Source organism: Rousettus aegyptiacus, unplaced genomic scaffold (genome assembly GCF_014176215.1).
Source record: "Rousettus aegyptiacus isolate mRouAeg1 unplaced genomic scaffold, mRouAeg1.p scaffold_m13_p_5, whole genome shotgun sequence".
Classification (NCBI taxonomy): domain Eukaryota; kingdom Metazoa; phylum Chordata; class Mammalia; order Chiroptera; family Pteropodidae; genus Rousettus; species Rousettus aegyptiacus.
In genome coordinates this window covers 99048787-99061141 of record NW_023416308.1, presented here as the reverse complement: position 1 = coordinate 99061141, position 12355 = coordinate 99048787, and the positions used below count along the sequence as shown (strand labels likewise).

At 37.0% G+C, this 12355-nt stretch overlaps 2 protein-coding genes across 6 annotated transcripts in view; one reads left to right on the top strand and one right to left on the bottom strand.

Moving 5' to 3' along the window:
- Positions 1-12355, top strand: part of CCDC73 (coiled-coil domain containing 73) — a 220122-nt gene that overhangs the window by 39762 nt on the left and 168005 nt on the right. The gene's annotated exons all lie outside the window — the stretch shown is intronic.
- The window catches only part of QSER1 (glutamine and serine rich 1), a 61526-nt gene that overhangs the window by 24518 nt on the left and 24653 nt on the right, over positions 1-12355 (bottom strand). For all 5 annotated transcript variants that reach the window (XM_036221502.1, XM_036221501.1, XM_016147082.2 and 2 more), the window contains one exon: positions 8340-12032. In XM_036221502.1, coding sequence (XP_036077395.1) covers positions 8340-12032 — 3693 coding nt within the window. The remainder of the gene's footprint in view (positions 1-8339; positions 12033-12355) is intronic.

Here is a 12355-nt window from a genome sequence, read left to right as displayed (position 1 = left end):
AGTTGCAAACTTTAAACAGATCAAGCAATCTAAAAACAAGGATAGGGAGGATTTAAAGCATTTTTTTTTTTTTATTGAAAATTTCAAACACACACAAAAGTAAAGAATACAAATCTTCATGTACCATAACCCATCAATGACAACCATGAACATTTTGGTATATTTCTTTCATCTATCTGTCACCTCTTTTATATTTGCTGGGACAGTTTAAGGCAAATTCTAGACCTGTCATTTACGTCAAACATATACATATACATATTTATTATATGACCTAATGTCATTTATTACATTAAACAAAAAATAAAAAGATATAAAGGATTTGCACAATATTACAAAATAAAATCTATTATCACTTGGTACTCAAAATATTTATAAAAACTGACCATTTATCAAGCTACTAATAAAATTTCCATACATTTAAAAATGCAGACACTATTTAAGCCATATTTCCTTGACCACAATATGATAGGGCCATAAGTTAGTAATAAAAGAATTCCAAAGATGACAACAAAAATCAAAACCTACTAGAAAAAAGACCAAAAACCACCATTCTTAATAACTCCTGGGTTAAAATGGAAATTAAAACTGAAATGACAAACCATTTAGAAAGGACAGTGAGAACACTACAAGTTGAAACCAAAGTGACAGAGCCAGAGTGTGGTGCATAGAAGAACACTAACACTTTAATCCCATTTATTAGAAAGCCAGCAAATACAAAAAGTATTAAACTCAAGAAGCCAGAGAAAGAATACTAAATTCAACCCAGGAAATACAGGGGAAAAGAATTAATAAAAAGCAGAAATTTTTTTAAAAAGTGAGTAAAAAATGATGTCAGGAGCAAAAAAAACAAAAACAAAAACGAAAGTACATTGGTTCCTTGAAAAGAACTGTTAAATAGGCAAAACTTTCAGAGACTGATAAGGAAAGATTCAAATGACTGGAGCAAGAACAAGAACAATAATTACAGAAAGAGAGACTGAAAACTTATGAGGAAATACTATGTACAACTTTATAACAACAAATTTTAAAATATAAGTGCAAGATCTGATTTTACTACAAAATATGCTTTTTAATTAACAATTTTTTATTTCTCAATTATAGTTGGCATACTACGTTAGTTTCAGGTGTACAACACAGTGATTAGACATCTAGATTTGTATAACTTACAAAGTGATCACCCCAATAAATCTAGTGCTCCTCTGACATCATACAATATTATTGGGCATATTTTCCTTATGCTGTACTTTCTATCTTAATGACTATTTATAACTATCAATCTGTACTTCTTAATCCCTTCCCCCTTTTTTACTGACCTCCCTAATGGCCCTCTTATCTGGTAACCCTCAAAATGTTCTCTGGATCTATGAGTTTGTTTCTATCTTTTGTGTATTTTGTTCTTTAGATTCTATATATACATGCAATCATATGGCATTACTCAGACTTACTGCACTCAGTACACTACCTTCTAGGTCCGTCATGCAAAATCTTTTTCCATCCTATTACATTACTTCTGTGTGTGTCTTTTAATCTAAAGTGAGTCTCTTATAGGCAGCATATGTAGGGTCTTGTTTTCTTATTCCTTCAGCCACCCTATCTTTTGATTGGCGCATTTAATTCTTCTTCATTTAAAATACTCATTGACAGATATGTAGTTATTGCTATTCTTTATTTAGACTTTTGATACACATTTTTTTTCTTCTTCTTAAAGAAGTCCCTCCAACATTTCCTGTAATACTGGGTTGGTGGTGAGGAACTCTAGCTTTTTCATGTCTGGGAAGCTCTTATTTGTCTTTTGATTCTAAATGATAACTTTTGCTGTGTAAAGTAATCTTGGTCATAGGTCCTGGGTTTTCACCACTTTGAATAATGCGTGCCAATCCCTTCTGTTGAGAAATCAGCTGACAGTCTTATGGGCGTTCCCTTGTATGTAACTAATTGCTTTTCTCGCTGCTTTTAAGATCCTCTCTTCGAATTTAACCTCTAGCATTTTAATTATGTCTTGGTGTGGGCCTCTCTGGGGTTATATGTCTATATCCCCTACTAGGTTAGGTTAGTTTTCTGTCATTATTTCTTCAAATAGGTTTTCAATTCCTTGCTCTCTCTCTCTCTCTTCTCCTTCTGTATTTCTATCATGCGAATGTTACACTCAGCACTGCCCCAGAGGCTTCTTAAACTATCTTCATTTTTATTTTTTATTCTTTTTTCTTTTTGCTGTTCTACTCTTTCATGTAGGTATTCTCCGCTACCTCCATTCTCTATGTCGCTGATTCGATCCTGTTTCATACACTCTGTTGATTCCCTCAAATGTACTCTTCATCTTAGATATTATATTCTTTATTTCTGACTGGCTCCCTATGTTTTCCATCTCCATTTCTATTTTTTTTATCTCTTCGTTAAAGTTCCTCACTGAGTTCATCTACTCTTCCCCTAAGTTCTTTGAGCATCCTTATAACCAGTGTTTTGAACTCTGTAACTCGCGTATTGCTTGTCTCCATTTTAGTGAAATCTTTTTCTGGAGTTTTGTTCTACTCTTTCATGTGGGACATGCTTCTTTGTGTTCCCATTGTGGATGCCTCCCTGTGTCTGTTTCTATGCATTAGGTAGGGCTCCTAAGTCTCCTGGTCTTAGTAGAGTGGCTTTATGTACTAGGTGTGTTGTGGGGCCCCCTGGTAAGTCACCGAGCAATCCTGGGCAGCCTGGGCACCTCTGGGGCCATCTGGTAAGAGTCACTAAGCAATTCACATGTGGCTGCCACCTATGCTGGTCTTATAGGTGCCTTGAGAGGCCAAGTCAGAACCTGAGGCCAGCTGCCACAGATGCAGGGCTTGAGGCTGCTCAACAAGAGGTACGGGGCCAGATTCTGCTTCTTTGGGTTTTGTGACCCTTTGGGAGATTTTATGAAAGTTTGCAGCAGGAGCCAAGACAGCCCGTTTGTATGGAATAAATCACTGTAAGTTGACTTAGGTGGGTCCACAAATTGGGAGAGGTGGAGTCTCAGGAAATCCCCTTGCTGGAGCAACCTATGTTATCCAAGTTGATGGTGCTTGCATCTGCAGGCTGGGAGGGGGAGGGGGGAGGGCTTAACAAAGGAACAGTGGCTTTTGCCTGCACTTCTGTTCGGGAGCCAGGCACCCCTCCAGCACTTGTCCCGAAGCCTAATAACTCAGCACCTCCCTGTATGTCCCCGGTGACCCTCGAGCAGCTGCTCCAGCGCTGGAGCTCAGAGCAAGTGAGTATGTCACTAAGACCGGGCAAGGGTCCTTTAAGAGGAAGGTCTCACAGCCCTCTATCTTACACAGCAACAACTTCTGGTTTTCAGAGCCACAGTTTGTGGGGACTTCTCTTCGCAGCAATGGAACCTGGGCTGGGGATCCCAGTGTGCGGCTGGAACCCCTCGTTCCCCAAGTCGGGGAGGTGACTCTGTGGCCAAGACAGCGACCCTGATTTTCAGTCGCCACACACGGTTGTGGGACCTAACCATTTTGCATCTCTGGCCCCCTACTATTCTGAGGTCATCTGTTATTTGAGGTGACCTACTTGTAAGAGCTTCTGTTCAGCCAGACCTCAGGTGACTCTGCATACTGGCTACTCTGTAGTTTTGTTATAATTTTGGTGTGATCACTAGAGGCGGTATGCATTGCCTCTACATTCTACGCTATCTTGAATCCAATCTGAAAACATACCTTTCTTAAATTGACCCCGACACAAGAAACTACCATTTCAGGACAAAATGGAAAAATCCCAGATATAGTCTTAGAAAATTTTGCAAAATCCCTATAATATATGGTAAACTTTTTCAAAACTTACACAAATGGCAAAACTTTCCCAATTCAATTTATAAGATCAGCATATTCTTGACTACAAAAGTGAACAAGAGTAATACAAAAACAAACAACGAACCCCACCACTATAAGCTAATCTCATTTATGAATCAAGGTGTAAAAATCCCCAATAAAATACTAACAAATCTTGCAATGGGTTAACATTCATCATGACCAAAGAGTTCATAGTGAATTTTTTAAAAAATGGTTCAGCATTAAGAAATCAAGTAATAAATTAACATGGGAAGAAGCTCATTTATCAGAAGCTCAAAAAAGCATCCGACAAAAAAAAATTTTTTTAAATTACCAATTAAATTTTGTTGGGTACTGAATTTTAAGAACCTCAAAACAGGTTCAGCATTAGGAAGCGAAGCAATAAATTAATGTGGGGGGATAAGCAGACTTATCAGAATATGTTCAAAAGAGCATCTGACGAAATTCAGTACCCACTGTTAACTTTTATAAAAATTGTAAGAACCTCAAAACAGACAGTAATTTTCTTAATTTAAAAAATATAGTATACCAGAAACCAACAACAGCTGTATTTCATAATCAAGCACTACATATTTTACTTAATATCAAGAAGGCCAGAATGCTTGCCCATCAGTGTTATTGCTAAACAACAAAAAAGAGAAAGATAAAACTACCATTATTTAATATATATATATAGTATATATTAGGTATATATATATATAATGTATTATATATATTTAGGTAGATATAATCATATCTACCTAAAAATACAGGAGAATAAAGCAGAAAACTGTTAAAACAAAAATTCAACAAAAATGCCAAATATAAGATAGAGGTAGGAAAATCAATCATTGCCAATACACCATTAGTAACCAATCAAAAACAGTGTGGAAAGAAATATTACAAAACTGCTAAACTATACTATACGTCTATGTGGAGAAAAATGATACAATAGTAAAGATATAAAAATAAGGTATGAATAAGTAGAAAAACATTATATTCCACAAAAGGATGAGAAGATAATAAAGATATAATCCCTTAAAATTAATTATGGATTCAATATAATCACAACCAAAACCCCAAAACATTGAAGGGGTTCTGGTGGCCCATTACAGGACAATTTGAGCATCAGAAATAATAAGTAGAATTGATAAGACAGTGAATTTTTAAAAATTCATGAAAGCCTTCTGGTGCCAAGATGAAATAAGCCCACTGGAGCTCGGAAATCCTGACATCTGGATAGTGTGAGGGAAACTCCCAAAGAGGGGAGAGCTAGAGAATGGTATCCTCTCATTTTGTGAATGAACCTACATAAATCCCAGTTTCATGACTAAGCTGCACATAAAGAGAACAGACCCAAACTAGCATAGCAAAGGCTTTGTAATGTAAAGTATAACAAAGTCTACCATCCACACAAGTTCCAGACTAACCACTGAAAACAGATCCATAGCAGCAGGATGAACTAAAATAGCACTGGAACCACCACTCAAAAGGCGACAACAGACTCCTGGTCTGATTGCCTGCTAAAACTAAACAAATCAACATTCTCCAGAGGATTTTAATAGAATTCAGGTACTTAAAATGTCCAGGATACAATCCAAAATTGCTCAATATACAAAGAACAGGAAAAAGATGACCAATTTCTCAAAGGTAAAAGATAATCACTCCAAGATGACTCAGATGCTGGAATTATCAGACAAAAACTTGAAAGCAACTATCGGCCATGTTCTATGAGTAAGGTAAACATACTTTTGAAATTAATAAAAATATTTAATTTCTCAGTAGAGAAATAGAAACTAGAAAAAAAACAAATACAAATTTTAAAATTGAAAAAAATATCTGAAATAAAAAATTCACTGGATGAGCTCAACAGCAGAATTGAAAAGGCCAAAAAGTCAATAAACTTGAAGACAGATGAAAAGAAATTATACAATCTGAAGAATGGGGGTGGGGGTGGAATGGGTGGGGAGGGGCAAGACTGAAGAAAATGAACAGAACTTCAGGAACCTGAGGCTAATATCAAAAGGTTTTGCATCTGTGTCATTGAAGTTCCAACCAAACTTCTGAAATTTGGTGAAAGACATACATTTCAGATTCGAGAAGCTCAGTGAACTCCAAACAGGATAAACCTTACCCAGACAAATAATAATATCAAAGAAAAACTCTTAAAAAAGGAAAAGTTCTTTGGGCTGAAGAAAAATGATACCAGAAGAAAACTTGGAACATCAGAAATAAAAGAAATGTAACACAAATTATAATATCTGGGTAAAACTACAGGCCAAATTCCACTGTGAACACAGATGCAAAAAAAAGAAAATAGAATCCATCAATGTATAAAAAATAACGTATCAAAGTCAGTGGGTTTTATCCTGGAAGTACAAGGCCATGAATATATTTTGAAATCCATCAATTAATTCACCGTATTGACAGACTAAGAAAACTACGTGATCACTTCAACACATGAAGACAAAGCATTTGACAAAATTCAACCTCCATTCATTATAAAAACTGTCAGCAAACTAAGAAATATAAGGAACTTCTTTAATGTGATAAAAGGCATCTATTAAAAAACCTATAGTTAACCATCATACTTAATGGTGAAAGATTTCTTTCCCCCACAGATCAAGAACATCATCAACATGTTGAACACTCACCACTCTTATTAAATACTATAGAGGAAATCCTAGCCTGTGTATTTAGACAGGAATGAAAAAGGCATAAAATTGGGGGCGGAGGGGATGGGGAGAAAACTATCCTCATTTGCAAATGACATCTTTTTCTACACAGAAAATCCTACAGAATCTGAAAGAAAAATATCCTAGAATAAATGGTGCGCAGATTCACAGGATTTAAGATCAACATATAAAAATCAACTATTTTATAATCTACCAATGCTGTATTTTATAATCTACTAATGAATAACTGGAACTTGAAAACTTTTAAAAGCGTCATTTACAATAAACGGCACTAAAAAAAATATTCAGGAATAAACCTAACAAAGCATGTGCAGGATCTATATGCCAAAAACTACAAAATAGACTAGGGGGGGAAAAATCAATGTTCATGAATTGCTAAGACTCAATATATTGTTAACAGGTCATCTTTCCTCAAATTGTTATAGATTCAAGAAAATCAAAATCTCAGTAGGAATTTTTATAGAAACCAACAGCTGATCTGAAAATTTATATGGAAAAGGAAAGGAACTAAATCAGGCAAAACAATTTTGAAAAAGACAAATTTGGAGGACTCAGACTACCTTATTTCAAGACTTACTTAAAGCTACAGCAGTTAAGACAGTGTAGTACTGGTGAAAGCATAAACACACAGATCAATGTGACAGTTCTGAGTCCAGAAATAGATGCATACAAATATGGTCAATTGATTTTTGACAGAGGTGCAAGGGCAATCAACGGAAAAGGACTGCCTTTTCAACAAATGGTACCAGAAAAGCTAGACTTCTATACACAAAAATATTAACTTCGACCCATATCTCCTATCTTATACAAAAATAAAATCAAAAGAGATCACAGACCTAAATGTAAAATGCAAAACTTTCAAACTTCTACAAGAAAAGAGGAGAAAATTTTTGTGATCATGGGTTAGGTAAATTTTCTTAGGACACACGAAGCATATCATAGAAGGAAACATGGATAAATTAGACATCGTTACAATGTTTGCTCTCCAGAGATACTTAAGGGCTGTGAGAATTTAAAAGATATGAGCACTAATTCTGCCTGGAGTAATTTCCACAAAGTGGACTTTGAAGATGGTCTTCAAAGTATAACTAAGTGTCACAAAACAAAGTTTAACTCCTATCAACCAACACTCTATTTATACAAAAGAGCTAGGCAGGAATACAGGCTCTAGAATCAGACAAACTTGAGTAGAGATTCCGGCTCTGCCACTTACTAGTGGTATGGACCTGGGCAATTCACTTCCTCTCAATCATCTGTATATTGGAGGTAACAATGTGTATCTCCCAGCATTGCTATTCGTTCCTAGCACAGAGTTAGTAGCTATTTTATTGTTATATTTTCCCTTAGCATATTCTTTAAAATAGTAATTTATACTTGCCAATTATTTAAACAGTTCCTCTAAATGTCCCCTAACTACAAAATGGAGCCAGCATAAAATTTAAAAATTTTATCTTATACTAATGTGCATGCTGCACACAATGTAACCATACTTAATAGTAAAACATTAACCTTCAGGTATAATTGGCATACCAAGAAAATACTACAACAGAGCCCCCAATACAACGCCTCTTATCCATGAGTCTCAGATTAGAGAAGTCTGGATAGCGTACCATGTCAGTTATGTTGCATATGGTAAAAAGCCAAGAAAAAACAGACAATTCAGCCTAAAACCCAGAACTTTCCTATAGGCAAGGAACATTTACAAAAGTTCCTGAGATAACTACCAATGCATTTTGTCCTGAAACTTTATTTACAGACCTGCTTCAAGCAAAGAAAGCATAAAAACTAGTCTTATAGCCAGAAAATAAGTGGAAAGCCATAATTATGAATCTAAATATTAAAACTTTACCTGTTTTCTTTTTTTTATCGGAAGTAGCATCCAATGTGGTTAAGGTAGTAGAGGTGCTTTTATAAATATGACTGCGTACTCCAGGTTCTTCATCATCAGAAGAAAATGAAGATAAATGTTCCAAGTTTTTAAGTTCATTATCAAGTTTTTCTGATAGACTGTTACCCCCAGTTTCAGACACTGAAGCTGTGGGTGTTGCAGATGCAGTCTTTGGAAGTGGTGGGGGACAAAATGTACGAACAATCTGGGTCCCCGGTCGTCTAGTCCTGTTAGGCATTCGTACAGCAAGAGTAGAAAACTGCTGCTTGGGCCCAGATTTCAGAAAATCTAAGAAAGAGGCAATAAATCCTGTCTTGACTTCTGGCTGTTTTTCCTCTACTTCTTTGATCTTCTGTCTCATTTTTTCTTGATGCTGATAACCATCATGGCAGCCTTCTGAGGAAGGAGGGGTATATGGCAAATACATATCTGTTCCCCTTGGATTCTGGCGTTTGCCTTGGGCAGGTCTTTTCGGCTGTTTCTGATTACTGCTGTCTTCCTCTTTTGTTTGCCCTTTCCCTTTAGTTTTCTTCTTCTGAGGGTTAAAATGCATTAAATCTTGGTTTTCTTCTTCAATCTTGACACTGATTGCCTCCCCAGGTTGGGCAGTGGCCAGCAGTGCAAGTGCACTCCTAGTCGGGTTCATTGACACACCACTGTCATCACCCACCAAGGTGAATTCACTCTCTGATGTAGCACTCTCTCCACTTATACTTCTACTACTAGAAACAAATTCTTGGTTTCTGTTATTATTTAATGTACTCTCAACCGGAACTTCGCTATCATCTTCAGATTCATGATTGGTAGCAGACTGTTTCTTGAATGAGCCAGAACTTTGCTCCTGGGCTTCGTGACTTGGTCCAACCACTGGTGAAGTTAGTTTAGATGCTTTATTTTGACCAGGTGTTTCAATGTGCTGTTGATCATGAGTCATTTTTGACTGAAGAGTAGGTACGGGTGAAAGGTTTACAGTAACCTGACTTCCATTTAAGGAAATATCATTTATATTCTGTGGCTTTCCTACTGTAGCTGTTATGGAGTTAAAATCTGAAGTCACATGCCCAACATCCAATGACTGCTGAAAATGAGATTTAGAATCACCATCTTCAGCAGCCGGAATGGTTTCATTTGAAGTTGACTTGGGAAAATCAGAAGGTGTAACCCCACAAGCTGCTGCTGTAGCTGCTAAGATATCATCTACATTTGATAAAATATTTCTTTCATCACTGAGCAGCATTGCCTCTGGGAAGCATATTGATCCAAGTGAAACAAAATGATTCTTTGACTCATGTTGATTTGTTTCATTAAAATGCCCCTTTGTTGTTAGATGTTGTTGTAAAGGTTTTGAAGACTCAGAGAGGTCCATTTTCAAAATTTCAGAATTTTGAGTATGGAGTTGCTGCTGAGAATGATCACCATTGCTCTGAATAATATGACCATCCATTTGAAGAAAAGGATGTACTATATGTTGAGGACTTGGTACACGCTGTACTTGTAAAGATGCCTTTACTTGTCCTAAGCCTGCCTGCAATATTGACTGCTGAAGAATCTGTAAATCACAGGCAGAATCTAAAAGGATCTGTGTATTCGGAAGAGATGCCTGATGGCCATGCCCTAAAGCATGATTTGGAATTTGAATCTGAGATGAGGCGTTAATTATTTGATCATGCTGCTCCTGAACCTTGGCTTCATGTACCTTATGTATAAGAGAATGCTGCTGGTTTAGGTCTTTAGTATTCAAACTTATTTGTGGACTTTGCATTAAATTAGTTGCTTTCTTAATATCAAGGGTTGCTGCACTACTGACTTGACCAATTTGTTGGTTCAACTGTGTCACTGAACCAACCATACTTTCTTCTTTTTTTGATCCTTGTAGAGCAATCCCAACAACTTGATCTTCAAGACGGGAATTACTTCTGATTACACTTTGAGAATATCTGTCATCTGCTTTTGATACCTTATAGGCCGATTCTTGAACATTAATTTCCCCATCAGACAGCCTTTGGGTTGATGACTCAAGAGATACTTGTGGCTGTAATACCTGTAACTCTTGCATTGGAAAATCATCTTCTTGCTTCGAAGATGTATACACATTTGAGTCAAGTTTTCTTTCAGCATAAGACTTTGGATCAGGGGAAGGCATATTATTCTGTAACGTCTGACAATGAGTGGAGGACGCAAAAGATGATTGGACGGCAGGCAAAAACTTTTGGGACGGGGGAGATGATGACCCTTGAGCCTGAGCATTTTGGGAAGAATGCATAGAAATATAATTCTGGGTTGGGCTAGAATCTGGCAAACTCTGAGCCCGAGAGGTGGAAGAATAAGAAAGAGAAGGGGCTGTTAATGTTAAGGATTGCCCTGAAGCATAGCTTTCTGAAGGACTAACGACTGACAAAACTTGTGATTGAGATGAATAACTAACCTGCGTCTGGCTAACTGGTGATAAACCCTGAGAATGACCAGATGAATAACTTTGAGACTGGCTAACTGAAGACAGATCTCTTGTTTGAGCAGGGTAATTCTCGTTTGTAACTGAAGATAATACCTCTTGCTGATCAGAAGAATAATTAAGTGTCTGATTTTCAGAAGTTATAGTCTGAGATGACTCAGAAAAAGACAAAGTTTTATATAAGGATGGCAACTTCTCAACTTTGCTGGGCCTATAAACCTGTGAATGAACAATGGATGGCACATTATGTGGCTGTACTAAACCGTAATTTTGGGACTGACTAACTGATAAAAGGCTTGGTAGCTGCGCTGTAGAATAAATTTGTGCTTGGCCCGATATTACAGAACTCTGGTTATGTGAAGGTTTGGAATAGCTTAGTGTTTGCACAGGAGGAATTACACTTTGAGGTTTGGGAGTCTTAGTTGATGTTAGTGGTTGTTTTGTAGAACAGCTCTGTACTTTTGTAGTGGAAGGAGGATACCCTGATGATGGAATTGCAGACGAATAAGACTGAGCAAGTTCTACTAAGACTTGGGAAGTCTTTTGCTGCAATCCTCCATTGCTCACCTGAGTAGACTCTCCAACTGGGCTACAGGATAAAGATGACTGTCTGCTTGTTTCCTGAAAATTAACTACATTTGCATTTGACAGATAACTATGTAAGGAATGCTGTGAACCAGTCAGTTGTGCCTGAATAGACTGGGTACCTGAAGGCCGCTGATGGTGTTTAATAACACTACATTCTCTAAGAAGAGCTCTTTCAATGGAAGCAGTAGAACTAGGAAAGAGAGTTGAACTGTAGGCTTGAGGAGTTTGCTGGGCTCCCCCAAGTGTTGAAGGCAACAAACTAAACTGAGGTTGTAAAAGATGTGGTGCAGACTCTTGAGCGGAGCGATATGTTGAAGACTGAGGTGGTACACTGTTACTCAATGCAGAGGAGCCCAGGCGCTCAAATGCCAAAGCAGTTGGAACAGTTCCCTGGGAAGTCTTGATTTGTAGCAAAGGGTCATGAGGATTTAAAATACCATTTGATGTAGTGTTAAAAGTTGAATCCTGAAGCACCAAAGGTGAGGTTGTAGCAAAATTTCTATTGCTGAAGGAGGTGGGATGCTGATAAGCAGAGAGGGCAGAGGGTGGAAGTGTTCCAGTGGTTGGCAAAGGTCCAGTAACAAACAGCTCAGTTGCTGCTGAGGAATGCATACCTATGAAAAGAAAACAGATTTTTATGCAATTATAGCACAAATATATGTTTTTATAGTAGAGACTTAAATGACTTATATAACCTTCAACCCATCAAAACCTCTACAAGACTGAAAAGCCTGACAAATTCTACATCTTTATTATGAAACTTACACTTCAAAATAGCTAGCTTTCTTAAAAGCAAAAACAAAGTTCACTGGTACCAGCAATCTATACCTATAATTGTTATATAAATGAGTTTATAGTTAGATAAGGCCACTGAAAATTAAGAAACCAGTAAAAAGTGCATTATCTCTAGTGATTAATTAATACCCTGATGTCTCAA